Source organism: Gopherus evgoodei, chromosome 17 (genome assembly GCF_007399415.2).
Source record: "Gopherus evgoodei ecotype Sinaloan lineage chromosome 17, rGopEvg1_v1.p, whole genome shotgun sequence".
NCBI classification, from domain to species: Eukaryota; Metazoa; Chordata; order Testudines; family Testudinidae; genus Gopherus; species Gopherus evgoodei.
Window position 1 is genome coordinate 4535891 of NC_044338.1, and position 23127 is coordinate 4559017.

The 23127-nt window shown below is 44.9% G+C and overlaps 2 protein-coding genes across 4 annotated transcripts in view; both read left to right on the plus strand.

Annotated features, from left to right (window-relative positions):
- Positions 1-15430, plus strand: part of VPS53 (VPS53 subunit of GARP complex) — a 91391-nt gene extending 75961 nt beyond the window's left edge. The window contains exons 21-24 of one of the 3 annotated variants that reach the window (XR_003996879.1): positions 225-329; positions 742-2437; positions 5211-5300; positions 7032-7087. Coding sequence is in view for 1 of the 3 variants with exons in the window: in XM_030536220.1 (XP_030392080.1) it covers positions 225-329; positions 742-912 (276 nt within the window). In the remaining 2 variants the exon portion in view is untranslated. Of the gene's footprint in view, positions 1-224; positions 330-741; positions 4872-5210; positions 5301-7031; positions 7088-15352 lie in introns of those variants that run through there. The other 2 variants (XR_003996878.1, XM_030536220.1) reach the window with 2 other exon arrangements.
- RFLNB (refilin B) lies at positions 12387-20127 on the plus strand. The gene is made up of 3 exons (XM_030536222.1): positions 12387-12566; positions 15353-15462; positions 18286-20127. Exons 1-3 carry the CDS (start codon positions 12387-12389, stop codon positions 18614-18616), a joined length of 621 nt encoding a protein of 206 aa, XP_030392082.1. The 3' UTR covers positions 18617-20127.
- The last annotated feature ends 3000 nt before the right edge of the window (positions 20128-23127 follow it).

A 23127-nucleotide genomic window follows, 5' to 3' on the forward strand; every position in this document is an offset into this window, starting at 1 on the left:
CTAGTTTAAACTGTAACGATTCTTCATCCTTCGCGGATGCCAGGTTCTGTAGGGGACAATTCAACCTAATGAATTTCAGTTTGGCTTTTAGAAGCTCCGCTTGTAAGTCAGGAAAAACTTCTCCCTCCACCATTGATATGGCTCTTCGTATAGCTGGTTGGTGGGTTAATATGTTCATAGCTTGTGTCTGATGCATCTCTCTCTCTCTCTCTCTCTGTCTGCAGGTGGTTATGGCCCCTCATGAGCCCCCCATTGTGTTTGTTGACAATTACATCAAACTCCTTGCTGATTGCAGCACAGACACTTTCCAGAAGATACTTGACATGAAGGTTAGAACCAACCCAGCAGAATTTACGATCCTATAATAAAGTCCCCCTCTGGAGAAATCTGAATGCCTTGGCAACTGTTTCAGTAGAAACATGTAGGGCTTCTGAAGTATGAAAAGGCAATTTACAGAACAAATGCATCCTCCCTGTTCTGAAAGCATGGAGAGCTGCTGCTGATTGCTGGCATTATCGTGCTTTCGCTTTACGCACTCACTTGGGAGTTCAGTCCCTGGCTTCAGGCTTAGCTTTCCTTTGTCCAGAACAGTGGGGTGGCTGTATCCTGCCCTTGAGGGGAGGAAGAGAAGACTGAGGTTTGAACCTGGGTCTCCAGTAGCTCTTTTCCGGCACCCACTGTCCAGGTTCAGTAATGCTCTCACTGTGTATTGTGATTCCACTTCCCTTTGTTTCTTAACAGGGCCTAAAGAGAAGTGAGCAAAGCAGCATGTTGGAACTGTTCCGCCAGAGGCTGCCCGCCCCACCCTCGGGGGTAGAAAACACCAGCTCCATGTCCCTGACGGCACCCACGCCTGAGCAGGAGTCCTCACGAATACGAAAACTGGAGAAACTCATCAAAAAGAGACTGTAGATGAACAAAAGCAACATCTGCCGTCCCCCAGCAACTTTGGCCAGGTCTTGTGCAGGCTCCCCATTATCCTACACTACGTCACTGAAAAATAGCTGCCGAATCAATGCCACGCCCTGAGACGCATTAACCGTATTGCTCTGAATGGAGAAGCATCATGATTTTGGCAAGGGGTGAATGCTTCCCAGGGCTCTGTGCCTCGGGGATAGATTAGCTGAGTGAAACCTGTCTCACTGGGGCTTCTCCAGGCCCACGGCTTCGAGGAGATGCAGTGAGTTGAAAATGGTTTAACTGAATTACATCCAAGGTTCGCCCGCTGCTCTCACGATGCTAGTCGCTCAGCGTCTAGCTGCAGTTCCCATTTGGGGTCTCCCAGTGCTGCGTATTGGACTCTGCCCTGAAAGTGACAAGACGACATCCCTTCCCCATCATAGAGCTGCTTGTTTCTTTAAAAATAAGATTCCCTTAAATCGCTGGCTTCTGGCCCCCAGGACTCTACGAAGCTCCTTATAAATGCCCAGGACAGGACACTGCAACATCTCCCCTGTGCTCCAAGGGCAGGAGTGTGTGCTGAAGCTGTCAGTAAAACAGCAAGGAGAACCCTCTGTGGGAAGCAAGGAAGAAATGAAATCACTGCATTCACTGGTCAAATCACACTTCACTGCTAACAAGCCAGCGGTCTTTGTTGCTTTTGCTGCTTTAAGGCCAAATTCTACATCTGCTGAAGCAGTCTCCAGCTTCTCATTATTTTCTCACGTGCACTGGGCTAACCCGCCCTCTCTAACCCACACTACACCTCTCCCCCTCCTCCACAAAGGGCTGTTCATGGAATAAGCCCTTGGAAGCCAAGCATCAAATGGTACTATCCCACCATGCTTGTGGCCTCCTGTTTCATGCCAGCTGGAGCCCAGAATGTGGGTGTGCCACTTTGGCACCATCGCTGCCCTGAAGGCAGAGCCGCTGGAAATGTTAGTTTTAATTGTAGGCCTGCTGCTGCCAGGATTTCTTCACAGGATGGAACTCTCACTGGCTTTAAATTTAAAGGACCTGGTTCTCCTCTCGCTTACGCTGCCACAACTTGGACTGAGTGGCTCCAGATTTGCACTGGAATATCTGAGGGGAGAATTGGGCCCCAAATCTCACAACGCAGCTTGTTTTAAAATAACCAGAATTGCAATCCAGTTCCCAGTGGAGTCAGCAGAAAGATGCTCCTTGATATCAGTAATAGCAGGATTTGTGTTGCTGGATTTAAATTGTAAAGTGTTTGTGTGAAAAGTGCTCATCTTGGCACGTGCTTGCCTGAGAAGCCTTAATTGAGTGACACAATCACCTCATTATCACCACTGGATTTCTTCCCAAACCCCCTGGCAACCTCTCCATGTGGTTCTAAAGGTGTGTTTCAGACCAGCTGATGATACAAGACCACAGGGATTTTGATGGCGGGAGAGTTCACGTGCAGCTTCTGTATTGTAATCCATGCTTTCCTACCCATTCTGAAGGAGGCACGTGCATGCAGTGTTTGTGTCAGGTGAGGAGTCACTGCAGCTGACTAGCAGTCATCTCAGGAGAATCGCACTCCGCAGCACAGCAGGCTTGCTTTTAATTATATATTGATTTGGGGGCCACTGTGGATACAGATTGGTTAGTGTCTGCAGCCACTGTTCTGGGATATATAGTTCACTTCAGGGAGAGACCACTCCAGATTTATTTTAACCAAACTCCACACGCACAAACCTGTGTCTAAAATTAAAAACCCTGCAGCGTTTCAGTGACACCAAATGAGAAATGTCCTTGTTGAGACTGAAAATCTGGCCTGACTTTGCTTCATGTTCATCTTTTTTGCACTGTCCTGTCATCTCTCACTCCACCTGCTCCTTCCCCGGAGGGGGTGGACATAACGCACGCACACGCTATGGCTTCTGTGCTCATAGCTGAGGAGCCCATGCAATGGTGGGGGATTTGTTTAAATCCTGTTACAAGTAGGATAGAGATCTGTTAGAAGCTGGATGTAATAAAAAAAAAACAAAACCCTGAACCAACTCTGGTCAAATAACTGATGATGGTTGCAATATGTGCAATATTCTGCAGTACTGCATTTCCTTTACTGATAGCTTATTTGTTGGGCGCTAAATGAAGGTAACTATTTGTGTTACTGAGCATTAACACTCCTGTCCCTCCTCGAAAGACCTTTATTGATGTCTAGGTCTTGAACAAATCTAATATTCCTGCTCCATCCCTGCCTTGTTTCCTTTGCCATAATTTGCTAATTTCCAGCTTGTGGTAAGGCAAGCTGCCGAAGTTCCTACCTTCTCTAGATCTGGCTCATCCCAGCATTCAGTGCTTGGGGTGACTCTGTTCCTGTCATAGGTTTTGAAAAGTGGAATCAGAGATGAATGTTTTGGAAAAGGTCCCATAACTTTCCTTCACTTCCCGTTAACATCCCCAAGTATCATTTCTGGTATGATTATAGGCCAGCTTGAACAGTTCTCTTGGAATAAGAAGTTGTGTTTTGTTTTGTTTTTTTTTTTGTATTGGCAAATAGTATATTAAGCCTGCATTTTTCCAAAGGCAATTGGTGATTTTTGGATTTCTGGCTCTGAGGCACCTTCAGTGGGCCCTGATTTTCAGAAGTAGGATGTTTCGTGCCCTTGAAAAATCAGGTCCCGTTACGGTGACTCGAGTCAGGCACCCAATCGCTAGTCATTTTTTAAAACGTAGGCTCCAGTGTTTTCCCTTATCAGCCCCGTGTGAGTGGGAGAGTAGATTCTGTGCCTGGGCTGGTAATGATAATAGTGATTTTTCCAAGACTGATAAATCAGCCTGTGTCCTAATAGTTTATGAACCGATAGACTGATTACAGTAGAATTGGTAAATCAGCAGATAAAATCATTTGTATCTGACCTAAATTGTTAAGAACTGACACTTACATGAGAGTTGAGATATTGTAACACCGTCACTAACCTTGTCTACACCAGGAAATCTTTACAAAAAACTCCTACAATTGAAACTGGTTCGAATGGTGTGCTGGTGTTAAAATGCTGGGAGTCCTAGTGTAGGCAGCTGTTGGAGGCAGCCAGACATGTACACTGGGGAGTCCTGTATCGCTGAGCGTGCACCTGAAACGGTGATAGTGGGAGGAATTTTTGTAAACTTGGCTAAAAGGGGTGACGACAAGCTCCAGTTATGTGAACTTCTGAAACCTTATCAGAAAACCTGTTGTTGGATCACACCACTTCCCCTAGGTGCCGATTTATTGTTTCTGTCGCTTCTGCTACTTTTACAACCTGCGTTCTCAGGAAGTGGTGTTTGCACTTCATACCGATCAGTTTACAAAAGGCAGCCTAAGAAAAGAGGGTGTGTAGGCTGCCTTTCCTGAAGAACAAATAATTAAACCCAATGTGGGTTATTACTAGTCATTACCAAATGCAGTAGCCAAGCCCTATGGGAATGCAAGTTGTTCGCATAGATTCATTATCTGTGTGCTGGACTAGTAACTTCACTTTAATCTTTTCCTCACAATGAAAATTAGCAATAGCGTGGTCAGTGCTGTAATGTACTGTGTGGGGATGAAATCTGAACTATTTCCATGTTTCTTTACCCGGAAGACTCCTAAATTGTCATTCTCTGCCATTCAGAATTCTAGAGATAAAAGGAAAGGTTAGCAAACATAAATAAAATCAGAAGAATGTTAGAAGCCCAGGTGCATTGATTTGTACCCTGTGAAGGGCATGTTTGCATTTGTCTTCCTTGATTTGAAATTTTCTTCTCTTGTTCTTGTGTATTTATCAGAGTGGACGCGTCTGAAAGTGTAAGTGTCATCTGGCTGAGTTGTACATTTTCTGAGGATAAAGGAATTGTGTTTCTGTATAAAATATCTTAAGTTTTCTGTCCAGGAAGTAATTTCTTGATGTATATTGGAGTGTGACACTAAAGCTAATTAAATCATTACTAACGACCCTCTTCTAGCCTGTGTTTTGAAGCAATTTATATAGACCAAACTGGATCCAATCTGCATTTGGAGGGAGGGAATCTGAAAGCTGTATGTACACATGCCCATACACACACCTGCACTGCAGAGAATGCAGCCTTTGTCCTGAGGGTGTCTTGTGGAAGAATTATATCCCTATCTTTGTAGTCACCACCGAGTGTTACCTGATGTGTTTTAAAATCCTCTTGCTTGGTGCTCATGGTATAATATGACACATGCTGGCCTTGTAAACTTTTACAAACCTTTCTGTATCTCATTTCTTCCCCTCTCTTAGCAGACAGGGTTTCCCTCTTGTTATCTTTCCACCTTGCAGATTTCTATGGCTCCAGCAAAGTGACCTTTTGCAGACAGTATTTGTATTAGTAGCAGCAGAGCCAATGGGATTCTTCCCTGCCCAGCCCAGGTGAGAGGCAGTCCAGGAAAGTTAATCTTGTGTTAGTCAATAACGAGATGATGATTTGTAATGTCTCTACTGCTTACCTTCCAGAAAAGGCTTCTCCTGTTTCCTTTATTAATAATGAAAAGTTAGTGACTTTTAGAATATAATAGATATTATTTTATTTTAGTCCACTTCTTTTGCTCTGAGAGTCAGTGGTTCATTTCTCTTTCCAATATGTTTCCCCTTGCCCTTCCTCCATCAAGTGATCAGGCAGAAATGTGCATGTTAATCCACCTCTTTCACCAAATTTGCAGTGATGAATGTGACTCTCTGTGTTTTCATGTGAGTCATAATGAGTTTCTCCTGACTGCAGGTTGGGAGTGGTAACAGAGGTGTTCCCGTCAACAGGCAATTTAAGACAGGTTGGCTCTTTAACATGCTATACTTAAATGAACTGAAATGATTTATTTCCAGCTATGTCACAAGCTGTTTGAACAAAACACATTCCTCTGTGTGAGAGTTGGTATAGGTGGGGCTGGTAGCACCACCTATTGGCTATCATTAAGGTTGTCTGACACTTCCCATTATAAGACCCTGTTTTCTATTCCTTATACCTTTTCCAAATCCTAACTGTTTGGGATGAAATTTTCCATGCCAGGTGTCTGTCTCACCATTGCTCTGCTGTCAGTGAATGCTATGAAACCCAGAAAAGTGTCCTGTGTAGCTCTAGTGCTGTTCCCAATAAAGGATGACAACCTACCACTGCTAGTAGTTACTCCATTAGCTCTGTCAGGTGGATCTAAAGGTTTCAACCTTACTGATGACCCATGTGGTGTTGATATAATGCTGCATAATGGATTTTCTGTTTTTTCAGTTTGCTTTTTTAAAAATCTAGGAAGTTACACACCGAAAAACTACATTAAAATCGCATTAAGGTTGCAAAGTCAAGCACTCAAAAAGTTAGGAAATGCCAGGGCTAATTTTTTTCTGTGCAACCTTAATTCAGCACCCTTGTGTGTGTGCAATATGATACAACCTTTAATTCCATGATCTCTTACTATTTTTCCCACAGACAACCTTTATTCTGGCATTTCCTAACTTTTGAGTTCTTGACTTTGCAACCTTAATAATGTTCTTTGTATGTAGTGCCACTGTGTGTGCAATAGTTATGTTATGGTAGCCATTTGGTTTGTATTAATGAAAGCATGTACTGTGGAACATCAGTAGCAATCTTCCCAGTATGGATATTATATATTTTTCAAGACAGACTCGCCCAAATTCAGGTAGTAACAGATGAACGTTATAGTGTTCTGTTGGTTGGTTTGTTAGCTCATCAGGCTGCAAATAAGAGATTCCGTTCCTGTTTATGTTGATTTTTTTCTGTCTAAACCACCATGAAACCCATTTTCTAACCATTTTCTAAATCTGCAAAGTGATCTACGATTAAACTGATGAATCTGTCACTGAGTTCAGTTACAGCACAAGAGGACGTGGACTGGTTCAATGTTCTGACTCCATCTTGTCTTGTGTTGAGATGCTCTTGCACTGGGTCACCTCGTAGGCTCTCGGCAGAAGGTTGTGAACCTCGTGACCTTGTTAAAAGGGCCACTTTCTTGGGGATCTTTTCTTCTGGAGCCCCCAGGAGGGCACAGTTAATAAAAGGAGCAGCCATTATAATTCAGGGCAGGAAATAGTGAAATGGAAAATACAGCAAACATTCCTGTTAATCTCACCAAACCCTTTGCTTATTTTCAGCTTTATTGCCATCAGAGTTCACAGTTTCCTGCCTGCTGGTAACGCTTAGCACCTACAAAGCGCTTTACAAATGTTAACTGATTTTTCCAAGCACCTGTTTGAGGTAGGTGAATGTTATGTCAATTTTACAGATGGGGAAGCAGAGGTACAAAAATCTTGGGACCTGGTCACGGACACCCAGTGAGTCAGTATAACACAGAGGAGTGTGTTACTGGCTCCGTGCTGAGATGCCACTAGACCACTGTGCTTTCTTCATGTTGGTTAAAAAGGGGCCATATTAGGCAGCAAACAGAAGTGAAGCTGTTGGATTCTGGAGGAACTAGATCCAACTGCTAAGGGGAAGAGTGAACTACCTGCCGGATTCCCAGCTGCTACCAGCAACTGGGAGTGACAGAGGAGTGCATCCTCCAAGCCTGGGTTTAAAGTGTTTGGAAAGGTGCGCCACACCAGCAGTGACACACAGGGTGCTGTGCTGTGCAGCAGAGGGAACTGCTGGAAACTGATCAGGACTTCTAATAACCGGAGTTACATGCAGTCGATGTTCATGAATTTAGTCGACATCCCAGGGAAACAAACATTTATAGAGCATGTTAAATCACCTGCCTTAAAGTTTAATTGAGTGTGATTCAAGCACCTTATGTTTTCGCAGACCATGCTAGGGTGAGAAGCCTGGAATTTCCCATTGTTGGGAAATGATTTTTCCATCGTTATCAAATAACTCAGATTGTGCCTGGTTTTTTTTTCTCTCTCATTGATTTCTCCTCTGGACCAACATCAGTGTAGCTATTGTGTGATTACTGATTAAGCTCAGAAAGCTGGGCCTGTGTGGAAAATCCCCTATGGAACAAGGGTCCTGATAAGTTACTTGCATCCTGGATGCATGTGGGCATTAGAGGAAGTAAATGAGACAGGCAAACAAGCTGTTACTTACAGACAATGGCAAAGATTTTCAAAAGAGACAAATGATTTTGGGTGCCCTCTTTGAGATGCCTTAAAGGGGCCAGGCTTTCAGGAGGGGCTAAGAGCGTGGGCTCCTTTAAGGGATCTCACAATGGGCATCTAAAAGCACTAGTCACGTCTGAAAGTAATTTCCCTCCCATCTTACATGGAGTAACAGGAGCGTTTGTGACACACACTGGAATTGCTTACTGTACCCACGGTCTCACAAACCTCTTCCTCTTTGGTTGAAGTTGAACAGTAACCTGGTGCTGTCTCCCATCAGCTCTCTGTGCTGGGCTGCATCAGCACTTGGATGGGAAATATTCAAAGAATACCAAAGCACTTGATGAAGGGGGGGGGGTAGTGATTCAAGAGATGTACTCTGAGTCGGTCCTGAATTCATACCCCCATATAGCGCTTGGGTGTCTTTCAAATGAGGGGTATAACCTAGAACCGGGTGACTTGTGGTGATTAAAGTTCCCGTGACACTTTTCGTAAGAGTGGGTCCTTTAACTTGCATTGTCAGCTGAGTTTGATGTTCTTTACCTTCTGTTCTAAGTTAGTGCGTAACATTGCTTTGCTCTGTCAAACAGTTGCCACATCTTGTGGTAGGTGAATGGTCCCCCAATGCAGCTTGTAGAAGCACTTTGGGATCCTTCAGAGTAAAAGGTGCAGTGTGAACATGAGAGACTCTTCCTCCTGGCTGTCAGAGCAGGTTTAGCATTTGATTTACTGGACTTCAGTAAAGAGAAGGCAATAAATGAAGACACTGAACTCTTTGGCTTTCTGCAGGGAGTGAAGGGCTCTTGGGACAGTGACACTGGTGCTTTTACTTGAGATGTACAGAAAGGAGCAATCTGGTGTATTCCTGCCTCATCTCCAGTTTAGCTCTTATGGAAGTATTGGCTTCTGCTGTATGGACCAAAGTTCTAAATTAAATAAATCAGTCATCCCTTGGCAGTTTTAACATGCTGTAAATTCAGGCTTTTTGATAGTGGAAATCTAGCGTCCCCCCAGTCCACCCCATCACATTTCTGTAGCTACATTATCAGCTGAGTGTCCTCTGATCTGAGAAGCTTGGCAGCAGCTCTGAAATACTAATCATGTTAGCTTAGAAATGGCTCCTTGAACCTTCTCGGGCCTCTCATTTCATAAAGGCTTTTTGATGGGAGATTTGGAAGTAAAAGGTGATCTGCATTCCCATTGTTAGAGAGACCAAAATGCCCGGCCTCAGGTGTATATAAAACAAAAGCAACAAATCACCTGTCCAGCACTTTTACTCTGACTCCGCTGATTTGAATCAGGTTTTTAATGTACTTTTTTAAATCCAGATTTTGCCGTGAAGACAAACAACCTAATAGCATTTCTTCAAAGGAATGTAAATTCCTTAAGGAAGTATCCAGAGTTCCCAGCAGTACATAGCTGCAAACCACAGACGCCTCTGGCTGAAGGCTCTGTTCTGCTTTTAATTTGGGGGTAGCGGAGGAATTCTTTTGAAGGGTTTGGGTTCGCTTGTGCTGGGCCCATCAGGCTAGATTGTGTGTTACTGTACAGCAACGTGTTTGCTTTGGCTGCCAGCAAACCTTTCTTTCCCCTAGAGGAGTCTTCCCCCATCAAATCTGCTGATGCGGCATGATTATTTAATTAGGATTTTCCAAAAGCCATTCCATTAGTCTTCCTGGCTCTACAGGAGTCTGGAGACCTTTCCCTCCAATCCTCTGTCCCTTGCACCCCCATCAACTGTGCCTCTGTAGCAGAGGCCATTCAGAAATCCAATTAACCGGACAAATGCTATTTATATGGGACAAAATCGTAAGTGTAAGTATGCCTTGGAAAGGACTGTGACCTAAACGCAAAGTTGCATCGCTTTAATAAAAAACGTGCCTTTGAACAGAATTAGTGCAATGTTAGTGTAGAGTATCTCATATCAGTTTAAACCTGGTTTGTATCGGTTTAGCCTAAAGATAAATTTACAAGGGCAGGCTAAGCTGCTAGACAAAATGTATTTAGGACAATATGAGTGTGCCCACAAAGGGCTTAGTACAAGATTAACTAAATAATTTTAAAATAGCACCTTTAAAGCCTGGCCTACACCTAAAACTTAGGTCGACCTAGTTGCATCACTCAGAGATTGTGAAATTTTCACACCCTGAGCTCCATAGTTAGGTCAACCTAATGCCTTGCCATTTGTGGAAGGATTCCATTGCCCTACTTACCTTCTCCAGGAGAGGCAGATTAACTACACACTGAAAGAAAAAAACCTGTCAGGGTAGGAAGCATCTACGCTATTGCACTGGTGCAGCACTGAAGCTGTGCTCCTGTAGTGTAGACATACCCTGAGGTAAACTGGTGCAACTTCTGTGTGCCAGCAAAGCCCTACTGGGCCTTGGTCCCACACAGCCCTAATACATGTGCCTAACATCACGTGTGGGACTACTCCCAGGAATAAAGTTAAGCATGTGTAGAAGAGGTTGTAGCCTGAATAAGGAGTGCAGGTTTTAGACTCTGGGAATGTGCACTGCTGGCTGCCCTGAATAAACACAGGGAAATTGTCAGAGGATCTCGGAGATTGCAGAAATTAAAGGAAATCATATCCACTTGACTCCTTATAAACGCCCCCCTACCCCCTGGGCTCTGATTGAATTATGTAGCCAGACCTTTTCCCCCGGCAGTTCTACATGGAGTAACAGCAGAGCAATATTTTCCTCCATCCCTCCCAAGCAGTGACAATCAGGTGCTTAGAAAGCGCTGACTTTGACCATTACAATGCAATCAGTTTGAAGAGGGGCTTCTTAGAACTCCTCCTGTGTGTGCTAGGGCAGAGGAAATGTAAACCTAGCTGAGGGTTTGCTGCTCTGAACTACCTTGGCTGGGTGGTTTCATGTTTCCATGTGGCTGCTTTTTTCATGTTTCCATTGTGGTCATTGAGATTTTCTCCAGGGTGAATGTAAACTGTTTAAAGCTGGAAGGAGGGGCGAGGGCAGCAGCCCTGTCTTCAGGCCACCTCTGGAGTACAGTACACATACACCCTAGCTAGGGCCAGGCCTCTGTTTTACAATCTGCCTTTATGAGTTTAAAAAATGCGGTGACACCAAAGATAAATAATACTTTGGCAGTTATATTTCACACTTGCACATGGTCTCAGTAAATAGGCTGCTCCCTGGAGTCACAGGATCTGAAATGTATGGCCAAATGAGTGCTTGGCTGTTTGCATTAATAACTAAACCCACTTCCAAGCTGATAAATTCAGGGGAGTGACTTTGAACAGGCACAATGCGGAAGGGTGGCACTCCCGGGTTTAAATTGGTGACTCAGCCCTCTCTTGGGGTGTGTAGGATGTACAGTCATGCAGAGTGGGACTGGACAGGAGTGAATGTGGCTGTTAAAGGAGGGGACGTGAAGATGTTTACACCATAAATTATCAGGGTTGCTTTTGGCCCAATTTGAAACCGCTGGGGCAGGGAGTGCTGGCTGCTGGAATGTGACTGCAGTGAACTAGGGGCTACTAGCCCTTTGGGTGCCCAGTAGGCCAGTGTAGGAAAATCCATCTGTTTCCTCCTCTGAGGGAGACCACAAGCAGATAGATAACTTCTGGATTAACAGTACCTTCATGCAGGCAGGGAGAAGGGTTAGTGTCAAGCTCTGGAAGGCTGGGCACAGGTGCGATTCTGATGGCTGCCTGGCCTGTGTAGACAGGATCGAACAGCATTAGATCTTATTCCTCTTCATAACAAAAGCCAGGACAGACTCATGGAATGATACTGACAGGTAGCTGCATCAGCACAGGATCCCCACTCCCCTTATTGTGCAGATTTGCTGTCTCTCTCAGCCCAGCTCTCCAGAAGTACTGACCTAGTGCGTGGTGTGTGGAGATGCCCTGGGTGAAATTCGGCTCTGTTGAAGTCACTGGAAGTTTTTCCTTTGACTTCAGTGGGGCCAGGGTTTCACTCCTTATTCCTAAAGTCCAGCCAAGCAGAATTCCCTGCAAACTTAGTAACATATAAGGATCTGTGAGTCCCGGAGCAGCCTAGTGGCTCCGCTCAGCTGGAGTGGGACAGAGGAGATCTGGGTGCTGGGTAACCTGGGGCAAGTGACTCTGCCTTTCCGTGCCTCTGTTTCCCCACCTGTGAGATGTAGGCGAGGGAGCTGCTCTGAGAGCTTTACCTGCACGGCGCTAGAGAAGGGAGAGCGCTGTTTAGCCCGTCCCCGGAGCCATCTAAGGCACAGGGGGAGCAGGTTCGCTGCACGGGCGTGTTCTGCAAGCCGCGTTCAGCGTCTAGGGGTCCCCCCTTCCCGGGCGGGGAGCCGCACCCCCTCTGTGGGGCGGGACGCCGGGGCCCCTCCCGCGGCCGGGGCGGGCCCTGCTGCCCAGGAGCCGGCGGGCCGAGCGCGCTCCCAGTGCTGCCGGGCCGGGCCATGGTGGGGACGCTGGCGCTGCCCGAGGGGCCCGAGCCGCTGGACAGGAAGCGGCGCGGCGAGCGGGTGCTGGACAGCCCCGACTCCGGCCTGCCGCCCAGCCCCAGCCACTGGCTGCTGGCCCCCGGCCCCGAGCGCGCTGCGCCCCCCGAGCCGGACGCCGCGGGCCTGGCGCCGCCGGTGAGTATTGCCCGGGCCGGGGCAGAGCCGCTCGGGGCGCTGGGCGGGAGGCTGAGTTGAGGGCGCAAGCACGGGGCAGCGGGACCGGGGGGCTGCCGGGGGGCGCGTGCACGGGGCAGCGGGACCCGGGGGGGGCGCGCGTGCACGGGCCAGGGGGACCCGGGGGCTGCCGGGGGGGTGCGTGTGCACGGGGCAGCGGGACCCGGGGGTGTCAGGGCATGCATCTCTGCTGGGGGTAGCCGAGGGGCGCAGGGGCGTATCGGTGCATGCCCGGGGTTGTGCTGGGGGCGCTGGGTTTAGGCTGTAAAAGTTTCCCTTCCTGATGATCTTGCATCCCCAGCAGGGCTAGTCCCTGGTTCACCCTTAGCAGTGGCTGCACTTTGGTGATCGCTGTGCACAGCAGCTTTCCCCTCTGCAAAGATGCGGCTCCTGCCTGCAGAGTGAGGCAATTCTTCGGCTCTCCTGCCCGCAGAGTAGGCAGAAGCACAGTCGAGCTCACAAATCCTCCTGCGTCTCGTCTGCTCGTGGTGTGCAGAGCTGCCTGGGCCAGTTGTCTCCCCCGGCGTTCCAGCCCCGCTGGCTAGAGGCGCAGCAGCTGCTGGAAAGCTGGAGCCCTTTGGTGACAGTCAGCTCCTCTCCCGAAGCAGAGGGCAGGGGGTTACGGTGGCGTGTCTGCCAGGAATACACTGTAAAGGAAAGCTTGTTTAGCTGGCGGTAAATTGTTTTTATTTAGCTTTTGGTCTCACATCACACCAGACGCATCCATCCAAGCCCGGAGCATGCATTTAAAAACCCAGTCGCATCTGAGTGGCCGTTAGAACTGGTACAGATTTTCACCTGGAAGAATGTACCTAGACAAGAGGGAGGTCAAAAATAAGTGGCCCAACTTCCCCTCCCCTTCACCCAGAACTGTTGCTGCTTTACCGTTTAATTTATCTGTGTGAGAGCTGTACCCACAAAGTGCCCAGCACACTCTGGCATGATGGAAGTACAGACATCAGAACAGTGGCTGGTGGCAGCATAGTAGAATCATGAAACTGAGTTATTAATTTACCATACCTCCCAGCTTTCTGCTGGTGACAGGAATTCCATATGGCCCATCACTCTTGCACACAGACTGTTTGGAGTCATTTTCCACCAGGCCTTTTTAAAGGTCTGTCTCACACTCAGCTCTTGCCAAAGTGAAAGCCACGAACTGGTTTCTAAGGCCATGTCTACATCTACAATTTTTCAGCGCTGGTTGTTACAGCTGTATTAGTACAGCTGTATAGGGCCAGCGCTGCAGAGTGGCCACACTTACAGCAACCAGCGCTGCAAGTGGTGTTAGATGTGGCCACACCGCAGCGCTGTTGGGCGGCTTCAAGGGGGGTTCGGGGAACGCGAGAGCAAACCGGGAAAGGAGACCAGCTTCGCCGCGGTTTGCTCTCGCGTTCCCGGAACCACCCAGCAAACCTCAGGGAAGGAGACCTGCTTGCTCGGGGTTCGGGGAACGCGAGAGCAAGCCGGGGAAGGAGACCAGCTTGATTACCAGAGGCTTCCTCAGGTATGCTGGGATAAATGCTTATTCAACAGAGGTCAAGAAAAGCGCTGGTAAGTGTCTATACTTGATTACCAGCGCTGGATCACCAGCGCTGGATCCTCTACACCCGAGACAAAACGGGAGTACGGCCAGCGCTGCAAACAGGGAGTTGCAGCGCTGGTGGTGCCCTGCAGATGTGTACACCTTCAAAGTTGCAGCGCTGTAACTCCCTCACCAGCGCTGCAACTTTCTGATGTAGACAAGCCCTGAGGTTTAGTGGCCTTAGAATATCAGCCTGGGCTCCGGGGGTGAATTCTGGGGTCTGTTTTTTTTTTTGTCAAAGGTTCTGAGTACCTGCATCTTTCACTAATTTCACTTGGAGTTTGGGGTGCGCAGTACTTCTGAAAATCAGGCCTTTTATTGTAAATAAGGGACACCTCACTGGCTTATCTAGATCAAAGGTATCTTTGTTAAGATAATGCAGGGAAAAGGGAGGAAACTTGGAAACGCCAAAGATTGAACAATAAGATTCTCATAACGTTCAGGGGTCTTTAATACAGCTTTGGGAATGCTCCTTTAAGAAAAGCAGAATTTGCCTGCTTGGAGGTGCTGTGTTAGCCTCATCACATGACCGTTCTCCTCCTCCTCCTCCTCCTCCTCCTCCCCAGCTGGGGCGCCTTCGCAGAAGGGAAAGCGCCTCGCAGTTCATATGGTCTCGTAAGAGATGAGATGGTGGACCTCTCCATTCCTGGAGAAACCCCAAGCTAGAAAGAGTTCCCCCTTTCCTGCAGTGCATGTACGTGCTGAGCTTGGGAGTTGGAAGCTGGGAAGGCTGTTTGGAAGTTTATGCAACTTAATAACCTGTGAAGGTTTCTCTTGCAATTTATGTATATAATTGACTGATGAATCCAGTGTTGAGAGCTTTCATACACACTTTGCAAAATATTAATGATAAAAAACCCAAACATAAATCCCCAAAGCAGATAGTTTACATGATACCATATTAGCCATGGAGGATGTACTGACTCCAGCCCCTCGTGGTGGGGAAGGACCTTCTCTGTATGAATGCCCCTGAAGTACCAGGCACACCTATTGTGTAAATCCGTGGGTCTCCATGGAAGTCAATGGAACGATCAGTCGTTTACAGATAAGTCTGTTTTGGGTAATGTTAACTTTGCCCTTGACATAGGAAGTGACTAAACATGCATCCCCTCCTGGGACTGTACTGAATTGCTATGTTAAAGGGACTCTCTTTGCACTTTTGCAGAATGCTGTGTTCTCCCCCAACCCGCTGCTCTCCAGCTGTCCTGCGAGGTTATGCCCTTTATCCTTTGGCGAAGGAGTTGAGTTTGACCCTCTGCCACCAAAGGAAATAAGGTAAATACAGTATTACAATCACTTAGTGTTTAAACTGCCCCTTCCCAGGGGCATAGGAAGCAGTAAAGATTTAACAGAGTTACTGTGCAAAGGAGCAATAGGATTTATCAATTTGTGCCTTGGATGCAAGCTCAGTTATTTGTAGGACTGTATCGTTCCACCCAGCCAGTACATTCCTCCACTTATGCCTTCACCCAGCCCTTTGCAAAGGAGTGTTCTGTCTCCTTTAACCACCTTGAAGAATTTTCAATGGAAGTCTTTTTATGATGCTTCTTAGTTCATTGTACAGCTGCTAAATCTCGGGTCCTGTTTAATCACTTGAAAGGTAATCATGAGCAAAGATCTTCAAAGGGAGTAGCTTTCTAAAGGGTTGTTTTATTAGCGGAAAGGAATTCCACTTTCTTAAGCTGATGGTTTTATAGCAGAAGGTTCTGTCTGATCAGCAAGAGGTAATCCTGTGAACTGGAGGGAAAAGCTAATACTTCAAGATAGGGAATTTTTTTAATACACTGCCTCAGTTCACAGTATGTGAATTATTCCTTTGGCATAATTTTGCAGTAAAAAGGAACAAAAGTTTCCCTTTCTGTTGGCATAAGTAGAACGATCTTATTGATCAAACAGCAAGCTGATAGATAGGAGGATTTTAAAAAAATTCACTAGTATTGACAAAGGACCCAATCCTGAGGTTGGAATTGATGCTTGGTACCATGCAGGATCAGGCCCGGTGTGAAGCAGAGAGGGAAAATCATTTTAGATGCATACAGGCTTCCAGTCCCATCTCATATTACAAACCCCAGACATTTGTAAAAGTAGAATAAATTATATAGTAAAAATAAAAAAAAATAAAAAAATGTTGTCTGTACCTTTAAGCAAAATGAGCCTAGCGCCTGCTGCCTGGTGGACATAAAACTGTAACTGCAGTTCCCTCAGTTGAGGTTGTCAGAACCAGAAGGGCCCTGCCTCCAACATGCGCCTCTGGTCCAGACCTCACTGGAGGACCTTGTCCGTTTAACACAATATGAAACAGTAATAACACCTGGGAAGAGGCTATTGGCAGTTCCTTTATCCCACTTGGGGGAGTATACACCACGCAAAAAAACTCCTAAGGTTACAGCAGTGTTAAAATAATGGCAAATAAACCGGAGAAAGTTTTAAAAACCCTGGCCAAAAAAACAGGGGTGATCAGACAGGTTGCCCTCCAAAACCGTCAAGCATTAACATAGTGCTGGCGGCCAAAGAAGGGACCTGTGCTCTCATTAAAAAAAAATGTTGTGTGTTTATACCTAACAATACCAATAGTAATAAATCACGCTAGCCACTTAAAACAAATGCATATCTTCCTCATTAAGAGCTAAGTTCTTTATAAAAGTGGCTAAGTAACCTGTTCAATTTCTCTGGCATAGAAAACTGGTTGTTTCAGGAAGCCCTAACTATCCTGTTTAAAATCTTAGTAATTTTTGTATGCTTTCAGTTAATCTCCTGTTGTATTCACAATTGTGTCACCCAGATAACTGCCCCAAAACAGAGTGCTAACATAATGATTTTAAATATCACTGATAAACTAAAAAATAAAAAACGGTTAATTTGTGAAACCCAGTAAGGGTTGGTCATGGCGTACGCCTGACCAAAAGGAGGGATTGTGAAAGTAAAATGAATTATATATTAAAAATAGAAAGGATTAAAGAAATGTTGTCTGTATCTTTAAGCAAAAATGTTGGAATGTTGCAACCAGGTGTCAGGAATACAGACATTAACATAGAACAATTGCACCGTTTAAGGGCAATTGGTGAAGCATTAGCCTTAGATCGATAACAGTTAGTAAGGAAGTAGGATATGCATGCTGTGCCCCAGGTGAATTTTCCTGTTTTGCTTTCTTTGTTCCTTTGTCTAATTCCCGCTCTTTTATCTGTATAAATAAGACTGTTTGGGCCTTGCATGGCACTCACATATTCTAAATGTTATTGGCAAGCGCTGCGCTAATAAACAAGTGGTCTGACAAATTGTAAGTCCTGATTCTAACTTTAACACATTCTTGATATTAATTTTCATAACAGAAATGCTCAATACACTAATTGCATTATTTTTCGGCCAGTCAAGTCCATGGTGGTTTTTCTCATGGAAACAAGTGGGTATAATTGTATTTGCCATGGCTGATGACCCCAAGGAAGGGGAAGGGTAGAGAACTCCCACAGGACACTTGATGGATAAGAATACAGAAAACAGCATCTGTCTCCATGGGAGCTCCAAGGGGTCGACAGTTATGAAAATCAGGCCACAGGGAGTCTAAATGGATCTAAGTGCCTGGTTGGGCTGCCAGAGTCTGAAAAGGGTTTTTTAGGCCCCACCAGGCTAAGAAGATGGTTAAACTGATGGCATTTCTGGAAATTCCAATAGAAAAGGAGATCCTGGCTAGAGCTTGTGCTTGGACTAACAATGAAAATGCCAGGTGTGCTACAAGCAGAAGGTGGTTTTCCTCTACCCCTAAATGGAAAGAGAGAGATCAGTGGGAAAAGATATATTTTAAATAAAAAAGTCTTTGGACTAGGAATCCTAGTGTTTATTCAGCACTTTTCATCCATGGATCTCAAAGCACTTGACAAAAGAGATCAGGATTGTCCGCCCCATTTTACAGATGAGGAAACTGAGGCCCGGAGAGAGGAAGTGGCTAGCCCGAGGTCATATGGCTGAGAGTGGAACCCCTTGTGCCCTAGCTGGGAGATCACCCTGCATCCCATAGTATCTTTGGCTAGCTACATCTCCCAGTGAGCACTGGCTGCTGGAGCGAAGTGAGATTCACACTGGGGTATCTCTTGTGTGTTTCAGGTACACCTCCTCGGTGAAGTATGACTCAGAGAAGCACTTCATCGATGATGTCTATATGCCGGTGGGCTTAGGCATTTCCTCATGCAGCCAAACGGTCGTCTGCATCCCTGATTGCACGTGGCGCAGTTACAAAGCCGAGGTCCACTTTGAGCCTCGGAACAAGCCCTTGCGTTTCACCAGCACCACCATTGTCTACCCAAAGCACACCAAAACTGTGTACACCACCACTCTGGATTACAACTGCAGGAAGTCCATGCGGCGGTTCTTGTCCAGCATAGAGCTGGAATCTGCAGAATACCCTGGGAATGATTACCTCCTGGATGGCTGCTGACTGACACCTGTCTCTCTTGCTATGATCCATCCTAGTCCCTTTCTAGTGTACAAACTCTCCACTAGCTAAAGTGGGCAAAAAATCCTAATTGCCCAGTCACTCTAAGGGAACCTTACCTGTCGCTACCTCTGTCCCAGCTCATAAATTCAGCTTAAATGGCCTGCATTTAATTTTCTATGGGAATTTAGCTTTTCAGGATACCAGTTTATCCTCCTTTAGAGCTGCTGATTCCCTCCCCTGCTCCCACGTTGCAGTAATCAGGTGAAAATAAGGGAAATGTTTCCAAAGAGGAAAAGTTAATTGCTCTTTCACAGATAAGGAAGAGTCTGGGACAGTGGAAAAATGTACATGATTCTTCATGCTGATGTGTAAAACCAATGACAATTCTCTTGCTGCAGAAAATTTAGCAGATAATTCAGCCACTTGTAAACAGAGAGCCATAATTAATTTCAGCTTTGGTCACAGAACCTTGGTAAAGCAGAAAGTGCTGACATCCTTTGGCATAGGCTAGCTGATGGGAAATCCAGAACTGTATATTTAAGCAGATGTTTTTAATTGCTCTCATGCCTGTTTTTAAAGATGGTTCCTTTAAGGAGGAGGGAGGTGGGATGGAAAGAGTTTAATTAGAGCAAGAGTTAAATTGCATTTGGGTAGCTGTAGGCAATCGGCATAGAAGGAACTGGGTTATCTTTCTTCCGGCTCCCCTAATCTTACAGAACATCTTGTGTACTTCTCAGTTAGTTAACCCAGCCTCAAACTTGTGCAACTATTTTGTCAGTGCTGCAGATGCTAGAATTTGCAGGCACTGTACTGTAACTTGCGAAGAATATTGTGCAGAAAATTATCTCTGAAGGTGATGAATTTTGGAACGCCAAGTGTAGACATCCGCTAGTTTCAAACCGCTATATGTGCTAATGCTGGCACCGTTCCTCATTCAAGTGGAGCCGCAACAGTGGGAGAATGTTAGGAAATCCACATTGTGGAGGTCATAAAGTGGAAGTAGAAATCTGGGAATCCAGCAGCATCACCTAGGGTACGTGGGAGTGACTTGCCAAGGAAGGTATTGATTGCGACAAAGGGAATGCAAAACTGTCAACTGGCTAGATCCACAGCCATGCCTGTGCTTTCCTTGTTGGACTTCACAAAGATCATTATTCTGTCTTAAGTTTTTTGATCCGACGGTGTTGATGATTTCACTGGGGCAAGGAAGGTCTTCCATGCCCAGCAGCTTCCTGAGCAGCCCTGCAGTAACAAATCAGCTGGAGATCACTGAGGGTTGGGGGGTGGGCAAGAGAGGGGTGGTGAGAATAATCACTTCAGAATAACCTGCACCTTAACATTGTCTTTGTCACACTGTCATGCACTTTGACCAAACAGAAAGTGTGGCTTTCTAAACCTCCAAAATCACTGTGTCTTTGTTGAAAGAGAGGAGAGCAGCATAGAAAGTGCGTGCTTTCGAAGATGTGGCTTGTACTCCTCATTGATGTAGTAGTGATATTGTGCATGTTCCATAGAAGCCGGTTCATGTCCTTTTTTATATATATATATATACACCCAAACTCAGATGGGGCAAAATTCATCCCTCTGTAAAGCAACAGCCCAAGACTTCCTCTCAAAAGGGGATTTATGTAAGGCATCAGGACAAGGGAAAATGTCATCAGCAGAGAGCAAGGAATGCAGAATGTGTGCTGGCTGGAGATTATTATTGGGGCTGCAGTAAGATAGATCTGCAGTTTTACAAATGGCCTGTGCAGAGGTATACTTTGCAGTGTGGTACAAATGGCCTGTGGAGAGGTATATTCTGCAATGTGCTACTAGTGTGAGCTGAAGTGATTCAAGAGACTGAAAGTGCAATGGAAGAGAGGATTGTTGTTTTTTTTGCCTATTTATTCCCTTGAATCAGTAGTTTCTTTAATCCTTGTTTCCTGCCCTAAAACATTTCCAAGGGAGACTTGGAATGCTGAGTTTAAATAGCCATCCCCATAAGAGACTATGGGTACGGGGATTCTGACCAGACCTTTGACCCCACTGAAGCTATTGGAACTGCATGGGATGTGAATCGGGGCCAGAACTACCAGCATGGGTAGCATAGCCTAGTACCAAATGCATTGAATCTAGTCTGTACTATTTAAGAAATGCTAATTACATTCCCACTAAGACCATTCCTTAAGTGTTTGCCAAAAGTGCACTTGTGACAGGGCACAAGCCAACCTGTGTGTAGGGGTTTCAAACATAACTTCTCTGTTGGACAGGTTATTCCATTATTGCTAGCTTGTACTTTCCTCCTGCCACTGTAGGAGACAGGATACTGGACTAGAATGGATGCCTGGTTTACTATCACTGTTCCCCTGAATTCATTACAAGATTTTGGAGAGAGGTTTTATTTTAAAATTGTAACCATGACCTGTTCCAAGTTAAATTAGAAAGAACTCTTACACTATGGTTTAGGACACAACACATGCTTTAAAAACACAGATTTATTGATGTTCCTCTTTAAAAAGATGGTAACAGATGGAAGATACTTTTTAAAAAATTCAGGTTACTATATTGCAACACCTTGGTTCTCAGTGTGCAAGATCCAATATGTTCTGCTGTCTCTGACAAAAATCCCCCCCCAAAAAAACCAAAAAACAAAGTTTTAATTTGCTTTATCTCATTTAACTAGTAATAAATTATATGAAAACCATAATTGTAGGGAAGTCTCTCTTTAATTCAAGCCTTATTGGTGGTGGTTTGGTCTTGAGTGCAAACTAGAGTCACAAATGGCTGGTTCATCTCTACTGCGTTAACTCTGGCTGGCTGGGAGTAATTACTGAAATTAGTGGGTAAGTACTGTGTGGAAGAGTTAGATATCATTTATTACACAATTTACTTAGAACTAAAGACTTAATATATTTAGCTGATCTTAGATCCTGTTTCTTTTATCAGACTTGATTGTTGCTAAATTCTCTAATAAGCCATATCAAGTATAAAATTGACTATAAAAATATAATACAAATGCTATGGCTTCATGAGTTTAGTAAGACACTTCAAGATGTGCTTTTAAGACCATTGGAAATCCTCCTCACAGCATGTATTTCACGTCTGGTACCATTTTATTCCTAAAGAGCTAGTTCTGGTTTCTGATATGTATTTTGTCACATATTGCAAACAAAGCAGTTGTTGTTTTCAAATGAACTGAGTATTTAAACAGATAAAACTCTCCTTTGATTGTGGATTTTTTTTTAAATGGAGGGGACAGTTCAGGTGCTCTGATGCCACAGTGATGGGCATAGTATATAAAAAGTTATTAGAATTTATAATATATTAAAAAAAACTGATTTGTGACAAGCTGTTCTTGTCAGAGAACTATAACTTATGTGTCTGGATGCCTATTGCCTTGTTAAATGCTTCTGACTTTCCAGGCTTGTAGATTTTATTTTGAAGAGCGATAGAAGGGTAGGAATTGATGCAACAGAATACCAATTCTTTAATTCATAATGAGTTTTTTGTTTACTTTTTTCGCTGCTCATTTGCCAACCCCTTTGCATAAGCACTTGGTTTTCAAGTAATGGCATTGCTGGAATCTAGCGAGTCTTGAAACAGAATATATTTATAAAGAACCAACCTGCCATTGCAAAAGTGCCAGTGGTATTATGCAGCCAATTAAAGGCAATAGGATTAGGGGATCATTCAGTGATAAAATATTAAAGAAAACAGAGGAGTCCTATGCATATAAGACAATAATTGTTAGAAAAGACCATTGCATTCAAATAGGGTTTAAGATGTATTTTTAAATCAAAAGAACATATTTCCAAGCAAGTAGAGGGAAGTTACGAGAACTTATTATCTCTCTCCTTTCAGATGCATGGTCTTTTTTCCCCCAGAACATTTCCTTTTGTCTGCCCTTGGCTATTTTTTAATATTCTGATATTGTAAAAGTAGTCTGAGGAAGCCTGTATGAAAGACATTACTGTGTGTGTGATGAAATGCAAGGGCATCTGAGAGGCTGATGGAATGGGCGGGGAAGCCTATTAAGTGAAAGACTAATGTTTTGGGTTTTTTTAGTTCATTTTGGCCACTGCTGCAGAAGACACCCAGAGCCATGTTGATGCAGCAATCATGATACTGACAAGGACAATCCTGTCACTTGAGAAAAGGGCACTTTTCAATTTAGTGCCCTTTGTTTCTGATTTAAATCGCAGAGTTCAGGGAACAATACAATAAGTTTTTGTAACAGAAGAAAGTAGTATTGTCTAGATTGCCATTAAGAGCAAGCCAGGCACCGAGACCGGGATTTCAATCCTGATTCTGCAATGTATGTGACCTTAGGCAAGCCTATCTGCGTATCACTTACCCTATTCTCTATGCACAGTATCAAATCACATAGCTACTTACTGCCTCAATTTCCCTATCTGCAACATGGGCTAACACCTGCCCACTTCACAGAGGTACTGTGAGGCTTAATGCAGTCACATTTGAAAAGCACTGAGATAATCCAGTAGGACACTGCTATTTATGAATAACATATG

Bases quoted from the DNA above. Each gene is read 5' to 3' on its own strand.
- RFLNB (XM_030536222.1), top strand. From the start codon at position 12,387: ATGGTGGGGACGCTGGCGCTGCCCGAGGGGCCCGAGCCGCTGGACAGG. The intron at 12,567-15,352 runs GTGAGTATTGCC...GCACTTTTGCAG, and splicing joins CCGCGGGCCTGGCGCCGCCG to AATGCTGTGTTCTCCCCCAA. The intron at 15,463-18,285 runs GTAAATACAGTA...TGTGTGTTTCAG, and splicing joins CTGCCACCAAAGGAAATAAG to GTACACCTCCTCGGTGAAGT.